This window comes from Zingiber officinale, chromosome 8B, assembly GCF_018446385.1.
Source record: "Zingiber officinale cultivar Zhangliang chromosome 8B, Zo_v1.1, whole genome shotgun sequence".
Taxonomy (NCBI): Eukaryota; Viridiplantae; Streptophyta; class Magnoliopsida; order Zingiberales; family Zingiberaceae; genus Zingiber; species Zingiber officinale.
Window position 1 is genome coordinate 61,362,684 of NC_056001.1, and position 15,320 is coordinate 61,378,003.

Here is a 15,320-nt window from a genome sequence, read left to right on the forward strand (position 1 = left end):
GGCCATGAATATCACACGTTGGATTCTAGGTGAGGGTTTTTATATAAAGTAGAGGTGTTAATTTTATCTAAATTCTATCAACTATACTATATAAATCTTATTATATGTATATCAAACCGTCAATTTGATATTGGATAAAATTTCCTATATATATCCATATCTATATCATATATACATAGTAATATTTAATTCACATATTTGTTTCTTATATAATTTATATTACATATATATATTTATAAAATATATTTATGATACTATAGTTTACAATTGTATAATTAAAATAAAATATTTTATTTCCATATTAATTAGATATCCATCTATCATACATACATAGTAATATTTAATTCACATATTAGGCATATAAATTCATATACTTTTATTACTTACTAGTTATATTTCCTAAACGATAAGTCCTATATAATCTTGATACTAAATATAAATAGAAATATATATATATCTATCTATATATATCATATACATAATTTTACGTTGAAGACATATCCATATCTTCAATTAAATTCTTATATATTATAATCATAATTTCTTATATACCCATTTTATATCATATACTTTATATTTTACCTAATATATTATTTATATTTTATTTTTACTACACGTTACATAATATATTAATTATATATATATTCCTTATTCCTTTAAATCTATCTATATTTAAAAAATTCTTAATTCAATTGGACGAAGCCTCATAATTAACCATTGGTTTGGTTTACGGATATTACATGTAGATATGCTATTACAAGGTCGGTTGCATTGTCAATTTTCTACTTGTTAGTAGGAGTGGCGGCTTTGTTCATGTAGGCACAAATCACACGTTTTTTTGGGGGGAATTTTGTAGCTATGCAAACTGTTGTAATTAGCATTGTTTACATATATGATACTCTTGTTTAATAAGATGAGCTGTCTTTGTTGTCGACTTCTTGTAATGAGAACATCCAAGATTCTAATTTATAGTAGGAAAAAAGTTTCTGATATTAAATAGGTCATACTAATATGAAATTGGTATACCATGACTAATTGTAAAATTGTTTTTGCAAGTTAAAAACAATTATGACTAATTCTAATTACAAGTATACCATGAAAAATAATTGACAAAGTTGCCAACTATTTTTCATGTACAAATATGCTCACAGAACATATAAAACACAATTCAAAAGTTTTTTGACTGTTAAAACCTCCACAAGAATAACTAATAGAAGACAATGAGAGATCCTGTATCTGGAGTAGTTGTTGTCTGGACATGGTCATAAATTTGGCCACATTATTCCAAGGCATTGATCAGGTAATCATTAAATCATAAGTTAGAGAGAGAGCTCAATTGCTTAGACTCCAACCCATTGCTAGAATGTGTATCTTCATGAACCCATGATGATATAAGATGGTGAGCGATGGCATATGGTCCAGGTACAAACATTGGCGCAAGATCTCCACCTCCAATATTCAAGTCTATTGCGGAAACCTGACCTCTCTCGAGACCCTTGCAGATTTGGTTCACTTTGTTTGCAGTTGTCTTGTAAGTTCTCTCATATTCGTTGTAAGTGAGAGCTTTCTTCACGTCCTCTCTTTTATACCACTGTGCATCTAGTGAGATGAGAACAAGAATGAAATTATGAACTGGTTTTACTATAACATTTTGCGTGAAAGCTACTGACTGTGGTTACCTTGAAGCTCCGATTTGTCGACATGGATATCAAATGTTTTAGCATAGGCAAAGAACCCCATCATCAACTGGCAGGGCATACTGCCAGGCCCAACTGAGAAAATCTTAGATTTCATCAATACAAGTAGCCAATTCTTTATGTAGTAAGTTAAGAGAACAGAAAATTCACATTTCAGTGAGGACATTCATGTTTGTTTCTTGATTAAGGCAGAAGAAAAAGACTGAGTATGCATATTTTGTTTATTAGCTATCATGAAAAATTAAAAGGAAATTGAAGGTTTCAAAAGATTCAAAAGATTCATGAACCATGTGACTGAATTATTCAAGTGCTCAAATGTTAAACAAAATAAAATATTGTTGAATGCACAATATATACCTTTTTGTTGCTAAAAATATTCAAATTGCAAGTACATTTTGTTAATTTGTTCTAATGAATACTTTTTTAATATTAAAAAAAGAATTCAAAAGATTCTTGAATCATTTGACAAAATTCTAAAAGGCTGCATGCGTAAAAAAAAAAGCACATATAATTGAATACAAGAAAGATATACAACTTGCCTTTCATTTACCTATGTGCATTCAAATTTTGAACATCAAATTTTGTGTTCAATTTCTTCATCTCCTTTCACTTAGCTTTCTATCTTCACAATATTGTTTGGAGTGTGAATTATAAAAAATCATTCCGTATTTTTTTTGCCTACCTGTTCAAATTATATTTACTAGGAAAAGGTTTAGAGTTAGTTAATGTTTAGGATGTTACATCATTGCCATTATGAGAACCATTATTAAACCTTATGGCATTGTTTAGTTCAAGGAATTGTTTCTTTTGGCCGGATAACTTTTAACTAGCTACTTTGTGCATTTATTTATTTTTGTATTCTGAAATATTTTAGGATTATATGATTACTTAGGACAAATGATTTACTTAGGATAACAAAGTTGAATAATCTACTTGCCCTCTCAATAAGAGGTTCTTTGAACTACCTTATTGAGGGGATCTATTGTATTACCCTCTCTGGAAAATAACGGGGGTATTTAGTATTTTCATAAAAGTTCACATATCTGGTTTAAAATTTAAATGCAGACCTTCAAATAAGACCAAGAATGTGCCGGAAAATACTATAGTGGCATGATTACTTAAGTCGATGAATAGGAGTGAGAGAGAAAGGGGAGTCGCAAGTCTCAAAGTTATTTTTAAAATTGTTGCAATAAATCCGGATTTCCCTTTTGTAACCAAACAAGTAAGCTGTTTCCTAAGTTTTGGAAGTATGTCACAAACAAGAGAGTAGTGAGACAAAAACAAGTAAATAAATAAATAAAAATCTTATGAAATGCAGTCTTAGTCTACTCTGTCAAAATACGTTACACTAAAAAAATCAAAAAGAAGAGACAAATAGGTACCAGGCCATGGCTGAGAGCTATGGTAAACAACTTCACCAACTTCAATACCAGTCTCTTCCAAAGTTTCTCTTCTTACAGCCTCTTCTAAGCTCTCCCCTGGCTAATAACATTTAGCGGTTAAGATGTAGTGCAGACAAGACCCATTCAAGCCAATTTTACAAACAAAAAGTCGTTCAAACTGAATGAGAAGAAGTTCATATTGTAATCATACTAATTTATCAATAAAGCAAAACATATCAGTTGGGTGAATATGGGATCAATACCTCTATAAAGCCTGCAAGACAAGTCCATAGACGAGGTGCCAACCTGGATTGGTCACTTAACAATGCACGATCATTCTCTTTGTCAATAACTAGCATAATTACAACCTGCTCCAAGCCATAATCCATATGCACATCAGCGAGCAAATAGAACAATTGAATAATGGCAAAAGTAGATGGATGAAGCCATACAGGATCAACTCGTGGATATATCTTCTTTTTGCAGGACTCATTAGCGCATTGCTTTCTTCTTCCTGAATCAATGGAAGATGTGGGAGATCCACAGTGCCCGCAAAATCGCGATGTTCTATGCCACTCCAGCAGTGCCCCAGCCTGATAAGACACAAGGAGGAAAAGTTGAAACTTCTATTGCAAGATGCCATGACAGCATATAGAAACTAACAGATAGCAAAAAAACTACCAAGATTTGTTACCAAAATTCACAGAGATCTGCAAGTATTCAAAAAGAAGGAATAGCACAATCATCATCAAGAACAACAATTTCCATTATCAGAATGATTGGTTGATGAAACAGATGGGCATTGGCTGTCATTAGGTTAGCTCTTTTGTGATCAATTCTCCTACAAAAAACAGTGGAATCAAAGGAAAAGAAAGAGGTTATTACATGTCCAGCAATGGCCAACGCCCCCATCGCATCTGAATCAGCCCAATTGGTAGCAACCATTAGGGTCCTCAGGTCGACGAAGCCAAATCCATCCCCAGGGAGTCCCAAATGAAGGTTTTCTGCGTTAGAAACGTCGACAGCCCAAGAAACGGGGCCGGCTTCCTCCTCGGGATCCGATCCCAAGTAGATAAAGGATTCCGCCGGGATACCGCTTACCTTTGCTGGAGAAACCCATCCGATGCTCCATTTGGGGGCCGAATCCGATGTGGAGTCGGTGGAGCGGACCCAAGCTCGTCCCTTTCTGAAAGGCAAAACCCTAGCGACGGCGGAGGACTCGGCATCTCCACCGGAGAGGAAAGACTTGAGGGAGTCGAGGGCGGAGCTTGGGGAAGACGTAGAGTCCGAGTTGGAGGATCTCAGCGGGTTCCCGGCAAAGGTTTGGAATTTGAGGTTGATGGGCATGGCTGCGAGGTAGCGAGGACGAGAAGGAGCAAAGGCTTCGAGGACTAGGGTTAGCGCCGTCAGAGAAGGTCGTCTCCGCCCTGGAATGAGGTTGAGTAGCATCTCGCGGCCGCCATGGTTTTCATGGCGACCGAAAACTTTCTTCCACGGCGACAGAAAACCATGGACGGATGAACCTGCGAACGCAAGCTGGTTGGAACGGATGATGTGAAGGAAAGCGTAAACATCGGTCTACTTGTCAAAGTGTTCGTTCGCAGAAACCTGCGAGAGAAATTGAACCACAATCACGTGCTTTTAGATGCGCACACGTGGACGGTGCAGATGGATGGTGGACGCCGTCTTGCGACTTTCGCATTGGCTTCACTTATCATTCCGTTGACCGTTGCGTGTTTTTATTGATAAATATATATTGTTTTAAAAAAATATCTTTAGGTTTTTTTTAGAAAATACATGTTATTCCTAAAAAATATATATTGATTTTTTTTTAAAAAAAAAGATCTTTAGCTTTTTTTTAGAAAATACATTTGTAGTAATTTTAATCATAACTATTGTATAATTAATTTAGGTTAAAATTTTTTTAAATAATGATATAATACTTTTGATCAAAATTAGTATATGGATTTGTTTGATCACTTAAAAATTATTCATAAATTCTAAAGTTCTTCTAAATGCATTTATTTAGCAAGATTGAATTATCATAATCTTTAGAGTGCAATTTAAATTTTAAAAAAAATTATTTAAAGGTTTTGGTTAAAATTGATGACAAATTTGTATGTTACATTAAAAAAAACTCATATATTTAAAGAATGTGTATAATGTATATTTATTTATTTTTAAATATATATTTGATGATAATTTTTTGAATTTATAAATTTCAAAAATATATATTTTTTAAAAATATTTTTATAAACTTTGACTGTTTTTAACAAATTATTTTTAAAAATTTTATGATACAATTCATATGTTCTCTATTTTTATTTTTATTTTTAGAATATCTGAAATTTATAATTTTTTAAAATTTGGTATTCTGAATGATATCTTTAAACTTATAAATTAAATAGCGATTTAAAAATTTTATGTCAATATCTATATTAATTGGAAAAAAAGCAAAAGGATGACCAAATTAAGAGAAACCTCAAATGAGCATCTCTTTGTTTTTTTTTTTTTTTTTTTTTTGTAAAAAAAACATCAAATGAGCGTCCTATCTATAATTTTATCTCTTAAATATCCTTGATCTATTGTTATTATAGCAATTACCGATAACTACTATAACATATAGAAGCTATTAGCTGATAGCTGTTATAACATGTAGAAGCTAACTATTCGCTGCTACACATTATAGCTATTAGTTTCTACATGATGTATTGTGATCATATAATACTCATTTCAAATATAGTGGATATGATGAAGTCTCCTTAGTTTGTTTTGCTCAATGAAATATTATTTTAACTAGATTATCACTCTCAAATAAGTAAAATTAGCATAAGTTAATCATACAGTTATAGAAGCTAGCAACCAACTTCTACCTATTGTAGCAATTAGCTGCTAGCTTCTACACGACCAATCATGATTAAATAATGCTTATTTCAAATGTAATGGGCATGATGGAGTCCCCTTAGTTTGTTTTACTCATTGAAATATTATTTTAATCATATTTGATCTTGTCCGAAAGCGGAGAAGATGGTTGTCTAAGGATATGACTCTATGGTTGACTAGGCGAAGACTCCACGTGATTCTGTAATACAAAAGGAGTTAGTGCCGAGCCGGGAAGGTTCCCGGTGTTGGCACTCTAACGCTCAAGTCAGTCCTTCACGAGGAAGAGCAAGAAATCTATAGCAACGAGGGTGTAGAATAGCAAAGTAACGCATACCTTTTCCTATAAATGAGAACCCCTTTTATAGTGTCACTACAGTATTTGTGCACGTATTTCAAAGCATATGCATATTTTCCAAAGTGCCCTAGGAAAAGACAAGTCAAAAAATGTCCTTGACATCTTTCCTTAAGCGATCATACAAATCCATGATGTGATAGGCTGGAAGCTTCTAAAGTACAATCTAGCTGATGGACATGCTCCGTTGTCAGGGACATAAACCTCCAAAAGGGTACGATGAGATACGTAGGTGTGCCCCACTACAGGTCGATCGAACGCTTACAAGAGCTTATCGACAAGCAGGGGTGGATCCAGAGATAAATTTTAACGAGGGCTAACATAATATCTTTTGCAACATAATAAATATATTTAATAACAAAAAGTTCAATTTGACATCATAAAAAGATAAAATACTAAATTAATAAATTACAATTAGACTATTGCTTATTGAAGTATTGGTTAACACTTGGTGACATATTAGGTGGTTGTTGGATAAGAAAGAGGAGGCAACTGCATCCTGCGGCTTTTCATCTTTTGGAAACGCTGTAATATTTGTTCATTTTCAATTTTTGAAAAGATATCTTTCTCGATGTATACGACTAGACTGTTATTCATCCACTTGTCTCCCATTCTATTACGTAAATCAGTCTTTAATATCTTCATCGCAGAAAATACTCTTTCAACAGAAGCGGTCGCAGTTGATAAAACTAATGTCATCTCAATCAGACGATAAACCAATGGATAAGCTTGATTTTTAGAGTTTCAATAATTTTTTGAGCCAAACTTCCCAAATCTTCAATTCCAGAAAAATTTGGATCCTGTCATATATTATGAATGAAATTATGAAGTTGTTGTTCAATAACTATACAATCATTTGTTGAGAAGTTCTCAGGATATAAATCACAAAGTCGAACGAGTTTCTGAACATTGAATTCAGAAAAAGAATTCCTTGGATGAAGACATGCTATACAACTAAGCAATTCTGTGCCAACTTCTGAAAAACGAGTATTCATCTCTTGTATAACTAAATCAACAACCTAACATTGTAATTTGCAAGAATAATAATTAATAAGTAAAAAAAATCTTATTAATGAATATAATAATAATAAAATTTCTTTTTTAGAAATAATACCTAATAGAAAATCTCCACACGATAATAATGCAAATTGGTGATGACTTGCCTTCTACGTCTACTACGACCACCAATCAAACAATTGTCTTTCATCTCCGGCACTGGGATCTCATTCAACTCACAAAATGTGTTGACTTTATCTGTAATTGTATGTCATCCTTCTTCCCTAAATATTTGAAATTGATCTTTCACACTCTCAATCAAACTTATGGCTTGGACAATATTTTGATCCTTTTGTTGTAACACAAGTGACAACTCATGTGTCATTCCCAATATCATCTTCATCAAGTGCAACATGAAAACAAACTCATAATTCTCCATTTCTGAATCAAACTTTTGGCAACCCCTCTACTATCAAAATAACTAGAATCATCACAAATATTCTCCAACACTTGTATCACTGAAGGCCACATAGATAATAAACGACCCAATGTCAAGTAGTGTGATCCCTAACGAGTGTCTCCTGGCCTTACTAAATTAGTTTCTTGATTTTTGCCACTGCCCGTACTAATGTCTCCACCCTCCAACATTACAACAATCCTATCATGTTCAATTTGCCTAAGTTGATCTCTCCTTTTACATGATGCTCCCGTCATATTGACAATCATAGTGACATAGTTAAAAAAATCACTCATATTGAGATTACTCTTGGCAACAGCAACAATAACTAACTGTAATTGGTGAGAAAAATAATGAATATACCTTTCATATGGATTTTCTTGCAAAATGAGAGATTTCAACCCATTAAATTCATCCCGCATATTTGAAGCTCCATTATATCCTTGACCTCTCAGTCTAGATAATGATAATCCATGTTTCACAAATAAAGCATCAATAGCATCCTTCAAAGAACGAGAGCTAGTGTTAGATACATGTACAATTGCAAGGAATCGTTCAATCACCTGTACTCTTTTGTTCACATATCTCAAAACAACTCTCATTTACTCCTTCACTGAAATGTCTCGAGATTCATCAACCATTAAGGAGAAAACATTGTTTCCAATATCTTCGATTATGGAAAGTGTGATCTCAGAGGCACAAGCACGCGTAAAGTCTTTTTGAATTGCTGTAGAAATCATTTTGATCCGGCGGTTAGAACAGGGGACCCCCATTTCGAGGGGTCAATGCCACGTGGAAGTCAAAGGGCCAGGTGGCCGACCGGAGAAGGATGGGCCGACCTCTCGGCCGGCCGACCGGTGAATAACCAATGGCAAAAGGCGCCCCGACAGGAGTCGGGGTTCTGGCGCTCAATTGAACAGTAACGAAGGGCCGAGCGGAAGTCATGCTCGGCCGTAGACATAAGGTAACATACTGCTAGCAGTCCCCACATAGCACCTTACCGAGGATCTCCCCAGCATACCGATGCATATGGAGGGCCTGACGTGATGTGAGTGCCGACCGGCCGGACGTGAGATGAGTGCCGGCCGGAAGGGAAACGATGTCGGCCGGTTGGACGGGAGATGAGTGCTGGCCGGCCGGACGCCCCGGCATGGAGTAGGAAGAGAAGGACAAGAACATCTTATGACAGCTGTCAAGTCCTACGACTAGGCCATACTCCAAATCTGGCGGCAAGGTGTTCTGCTGTCCCATCGAAGACGTGCCTGGACTGTAGCGGTATGGTGTCAGGTAAGCTTTCTGACAAACACCTACCGAGGTATGGGCTAAGGACACGTATTTGCCTCGGTAGGTGTGCGTGAGCTCTTTCACCACTCTATATAAGGAGCCCTATACTTCGCCGGAGGTACGCGTTCTACAATTTCTGGAGCCACTTCTTCACTGTTCGCTTGCCTGACTTGAGCGTCGGAGGGTCGCCGCCGGGAACCCCTTCCCGGCCCGACTTCTGTGCAGGTTCGCCGGAGTTTCGTACGACCAATCGAGGATCTACGCCAGCGACTCGGAGAGCGCCACGTGCCCAGCGTCCGTTGATTCAGCTTTCAGACAGGATCAATTTGGCGCCGTCTGTGGGAACGCTCCTGCATCCGATCGGAAGCAATGGACGAGGCTGGACGACAGCACACGGTGACGCTTTCCACGGAGGAACTCGACGCTCTGATCGAGTTAAGGGCCGCTAAGCTTGTGGAACAAAAATAGAAGGCACCAGCCGAGCGGCCTGAGCAGCAAGCAACATCAGCATCTGGTGGCCGAGCGGAAGCACCCCCAGCCACAGTTCCATTCCATCGAGCTCTCTTCCGCACTCCTCCTGAAGCTGCAGCAGCTAATCGTGATAGAGGTTCTTCGTCAGATGAAGTACCAATGCGAGATAACAGAAAAGGTAAAGCCCCCCGAGCGGACGCATCGCCCGAGCGGGTCAATCGTCAGTTCTCAAAGGCCATCTTGGAGGACCCTCTGCCAAAGCACTATGTGCCCCCGACGATCGGTGAATACAATGGAACCACCGACCCGGACGATCCACCGACCTGGAATGATCTGGGGATTACTCGCCGGTTGTAGTTTTGCTTCATCCGTTGACGGTACGCCATCAGCCGGACGGCGACGTCGGCAAGCTGGAGGCTCCTTGGGCGGGCCCCTTCAAGGTTATCGAAAAGCTCCGCTCGGGCGCTTATTATTTGGAGGATGAAGACGGGTGCCTGCTGGACCGACCGTGGAGCGCGAATCATCTCCAGCCTTATCGAGCTGGGTGAAAGGTGCACTAATGTAACTCATTTTTGTGTATATTCTGGTCGCCCGTGTCCTTGTAATGCAGGAAGCAAAAATGATTTAAAGGATGGCTAATGTGTTCGCCGAGCGGCTGTGTTAAAGTTAGCCTTTAAGGCCGTTGAGCTCCGACGTTAAAAATCGAGAGACGAGCCGGCGTCTATAAACCCGCCGAGCGGAAGACCGTCGAGCTCCGACGTTAAAAATCGAGAGATGAGCCGACGTCTATAAACCCGCCGAGCGGAAGACCGTCGAGCTCCGACATTAAATATCGAGAGACGAGCCGGCGTCTATAAACCCGCCAAGCGGAAGACCGTCGAGCTCCGACGTTAAAAATCGAGAGACGAGCCGGCGTCTATAAACCCGCCGAGCGGAAGACCGTCGAGCGGAAGACCGTCGAGCGGAAGACCGTTGAGCTCCGACGTTAAATATCGAGAGACGAGCCGACGTCTATAAACCCGCCGAGCGGAAGACCGTCGAGCTCCGACGTTAAAAATCGAGAGACGAGCCGGCGTCTATAAACCCGCCGAGCGGAAGACCGTCGAGCTTCGACGTTAAATATCGAGAGACGAGCCGGCGTCTATAAACCCGCCGAGCGGAAGACCGTCGAGCTCCGACGTTATAAATCGAGAGACGAGCCGGTATCTATAAACCCGCCAAGCGGAAGACCGTCGAGCTCCGACGTTAAAAATCGAGAGATACGTCGGCGTCTATAAACCTGCCGATCGGCAGATCGTCGAGCTTAGACGATAAAGATTTACGTTAAAAGGCGAGCAACCGGAGGCTATAAATCCTCCGGATGGATAACTTTCTGTAAGATCCTGCTCGGTTGTAAAGGTCGACCTCTGATCGGGCATGCTGATGAGGCAAGAATAAGGAAAGTGTGGGGCCGAACGACTCCTTTATAAAACGCACTTAGCGCGAGAAAATTAGGACCGGCGCAAAAAGTTAAAGATTGGAAGCTGGTCGAACAAACAAATAACAAGAAGACAATCCACTTACGCCGAGCGGCGGACAGATAAGATTTATAATATTCGCCCCGAACGGCAGGAATACAAAAGATTGCACACTTAGAGAAATTACATAAACCCCTCATTCACTATCATCAAAGTTAAAGAGAGAGTCGGGGATGAAGCCCATCATGGCCGCCAAATCTTCGGGGGGGACGGATAGCTCGGCAGGTATGTGGCCTTTGGTCTTCAGATATTCCACTGCCACTTTGATCGCCTCTTCAAAAGTCAAGGACAGCTTGTCGCTGAACTTTTCGCCAAATTCATCCGAGCGGACGAATGCTTTGCGCGCTTCCGCCGACCGACCGGGCTCCCCATCTTGATATTCTTTAAGAGTGGCTCCGGAAGCGTCAAGGGCCGCCTGGAGATCTTTCAAAGCCCCTTCCGCTTTGACCTGGTCGGCCGAGCGGCCCTCCCGTTCAGTCTTCAGCAAGGCGTCTAGTTCCTTCACTCGCTGTTCTAGCCCCCGGTTCTCTACCTTCATCATATCCATGTCATCGATGGCTTTAAGCTTCCGGGTGGTCGCGGTCTTTATTTCCTTGTCCCGCTGCTTGACCAAAGCTTCGAGTCGAGCCACCTCACTCGACAGATCGGAGGACTTACCCCGCTCGGCTTCCAGCAGTTTTTTGGCCTTCTCCAGAGCGGCCGTTGACTGTCTGCTTTCTCCCGCTGCTTTGAGCTTTTTCAGCTCGTCCTCCAGTTCGGCTAGGCGATTAATGATAGCAATCTGCTCCACCCAATTCTGCAAACGGACTGGAGCAAGTTAGAAACTAAATCTAAATAACTAACAAGACAAAGAACATACCCCAGTTGCCTACTGTAGATTGTCGTCGGCTAGCTGACCGGGAGTCATCATTGCAATTCGAAGCCGAGCATCCTCCCAGGCTTTGGCAAGAGGACCCGTGAGGGTGATCTGCTGCTCGGGGACCACTGGCCGATCAGCAGCCGCCATATATTCCTCCGACGGAAGGCGTAGGACAGTTTTTATCAATCTCGGGCCGCTCGGATCACCATGGGGCGCAGCTGCTTTACCGGACGACTCACCACTTGAGGAAGGAAGGTCACCCAATCGCCTAAGGCGACGCATGGTTCGCGGAGGACTGGCGGGCGGCACCTCAGAGGTAGCCCTTGGAGAGCCGCGCGGCGTGGGGGTACTCTCTATAGAGACCGTCCCGGACAGCACTGGAGCTTCATCGCCCGGCTCGGACTGCGGTTCATCAGATGGAGTTGGTTGAGAGACTGGCTCTGGCCGTCTGCGTTTCCGAGCCGCTAGGGGAACTTCGTCGGCCGAACGGCCCTCTACCTCGACTTGAGTAGAGGGCTCTATATCGCCCGCAGCCTCGCCGAGAGAAGCAGAAGCGTCTAAGGCTTCGGGGACACCCTGAGTCCCCTCACCTTCTCCGCCAGCCGGACCAGCTGAGGCCAAGTTCCGCTCGGCGACCTCCCTATTCTTGGCCGCCTCGATCTCAACGGCTCGCAATTTCAGCCGCTCGGTAGCCTTTGCGCGTCACATAACTTCAGCTGCAGAAACAAAGAATAAATCAGTTAGAACAAAAGAAACGGGAAGATAAGAGAACTTACTCATGCTGCAAGGCAGATCGGTTGGGATAGAAGACAAGCCGAATAGATACAGTACTCCCGGAAGGAGCAGCTTGTCGATGTGATATCGCTGGCCGACTAGCCGGTCGGCTGCATGAAGGTAGGCTGGATCGCCCCTGAACTTGCCGAGCTCTGGTTGCGTTGGCATCGCCGTTTGCCATTTGATACGAAAGGCCGGTGGCTCGGGGAAACGCACGTAGAAAAAAAGCTCCTTCCAATGTTTGTTGGAGCTCGGCATGTTGTCAAAAAGGACAAAACCTATCATAGATTGGAAAACGAAGGTACCCCACTCGGCTTGCTTAGGGTAGTAAAAGTAGTGGAACACTTAGGGGTCCAACGGGATGTTGTTCAGTTTAAACAAAACTACCACCCCGCTCAGCAGCATGATGGAATTCAGAACTAGCTGGCCGAGCGGGATGCGAAAGTAGTTGCAAACTTGCAAGAAAAACTTATGGGGTGGAAAGCGTAGCCCGGCCAAAAATTGGTCTCGGAAGAAAAGAACCGTGCCGGGCGACGTTTCATGAGGTCGGTCGGCGGGGGTGGCTAATACTATGTGATGGTCGGAAGGGATGTCATAAGTTCAAGCGAGGCGCAGCGCGTCCTCCTCGTCAAACCGGCTCTCTATGGTCGTGTACCAGAGACCAGGAGCGCCACCGGTTGACTGTGAGGTACTAGTCATGGTATAAGGCAGGGAACGAACATGGAATGAAAGGAAAAGGAAATAAAGCAATGAAAGAAGGGGGCAGAATGATAGAGACGACTAACAGGAAGAAAAGGAGGGAGGAAGCGAGGAGAAGAAAGGCTTACAAGCAGAAGGATGATCGCAAGGGGCTTCGGGGTCGTCGGAGAATCGGGGTCGCCGGAGAAGAAAGGAGCAGCGGGGCGTCGGGGATCGATGAAGCCGAAATGCGGCGAAGAGGAGAAGTCGCGAGCTTTATAACGACGGCCGCAAGCAGCTTCCACCGTCCGATTCAGGTCGTGAAGAACGAGACCATCATCCAGCCGTTCATTTCAAACGGCGGCTGTCCCATCGGAGGTAACACCACCGCCATACGCTGACAAAAGTGAGATCGCCACGTGTCAGCGGGATACAGGTCACATTTAATGAGCACCCCTTACCGCGCGCAGCGCACGTGATTGGCAGTAAAGGAGAGGATTCGGCAGGGATTCCAAGGGAATACAAGGCACGAGCAAGACACCGCCGACCGGATGAGCATCCCTATGCCTGGCCGAGCGGACTAAGGCAGCGGCCGTTACTCAGTCAGATCGGCAGTCCAGTCAGTCGGACTCCGCCTCCTTCGACTAGACTTGAGGGGGAGGCAAGTGATCCGGCGGTTAAAACAGAGGACTCCTATTTTGAGGGGTCAACGCCACGTGGAAGTCAAAGGGCCAGGTGATCGACCGGAGAAGGATGGGTCGACCTCCCGGCCGGCCGACCGGTGAATAACCAATGGCAAAAGGCGCCCCGACAGGAGTTGGGGTTCTGGCGCTCAATTGAACAGTAACGAAGGGCCGAGCGGAAGTCATGCTCGCCCGTAGACATAAGGTAACATACTGCTAGCAGTCCCCACATAGCACCTTACCGAGGATCTCCCTAGCATACCGATGCATATAGAGGGCCTGACGTGATGTGAGTGCCGGCCGGCCGAACGTGAGATGAGTGCCGGCCGGAAGGGAAACGATGTCGGCCGGTCGGACAGGAGATGAGTGCTGGCCGGCGGGACGCCCCGGCATGGAGTAGGAAGAGAAGGACAAGAACATCTTATGACAGCTGTCAAGTCCTACGACTAGGCCATACTCCAAATCTGGCGGCAAGGTGTTCTGCTGTCCCATCGAAGACGTGCCTGGACTGTAGCGGTATGGTGTCAGGTAAGCTTTCTGACAAACACCTATCGAGGTATGGGCTAAGGACACGTATTTGCCTCGGTAGGTGTGCGTGAGCTCTTTCACCGCTCTATATAAGGAGCCCTATACTTCGCCGGAGGTACGCGTTCTACAATTTCTGGAGCCACTTCTTCACTGTTCGCTTGCCTGACTTGAGCGTCGGAGGGTTGCCGCCGGGAACTCCTTCCCGGTCCAACTTCTGTGCAGGTTTGCCGGAGTTTCGTACGACCAATCGGGGATCTACGCCAGCGACTCGGAGAGCGCCACGTGCCCAGCGTCCGTTGATTCAGCTTTCGGACAGGATCACATTTGATTGTTTCCGGGAGCATTTTGATTAACAACCTTTGAAACTTCCTCATTTCATTGACTGTACCATTGAAGCAATTCAAGAAAGTTTCCTCTATTTAAAGAATTACTTGACTCATCATGTCCACGGAAAGACAGTCCCTGCTTCAAAAGAAATCGTGTAACATCCAACATTGTTGTTAAACGGGTGTGATAAGAAACCTCTATATCTCACCCATGTGCTCGTAATATATTTGAAACACTATGTCTTTGATCTTGAAAAGATTCAAATTGTACTCTAGCATGATTGTGACAACTATCTATGACACCATTATGCAAATTAAATCTTTCTAAAATATTTTTCCAATTAATGAATCCTGTTTTTACAAAGGCATCTTCTTTATATCGACCTCCTTTATTTGATGGTTTAAAAAGATAACACCATAAGCAAAACACAGC

General features: G+C 42.4%; 1 protein-coding gene across 1 annotated transcript; it reads right to left on the minus strand.

Annotated features, from left to right (window-relative positions):
* Positions 1–1,032: 1,032 nt before the first annotated feature.
* On the minus strand, positions 1,033–4,552 carry LOC122016198 (nudix hydrolase 19, chloroplastic-like). The gene is made up of 6 exons (XM_042573430.1): positions 3,965–4,552; positions 3,532–3,672; positions 3,343–3,447; positions 3,080–3,179; positions 1,680–1,772; positions 1,033–1,599 (listed from the first exon to the last, which is right to left on the minus strand). Exons 1-6 carry the CDS (start codon positions 4,526–4,528, stop codon positions 1,313–1,315), a joined length of 1,290 nt encoding a protein of 429 aa, XP_042429364.1. The 5' UTR covers positions 4,529–4,552; the 3' UTR covers positions 1,033–1,312.
* Positions 4,553–15,320: the final 10,768 nt, after the last annotated feature.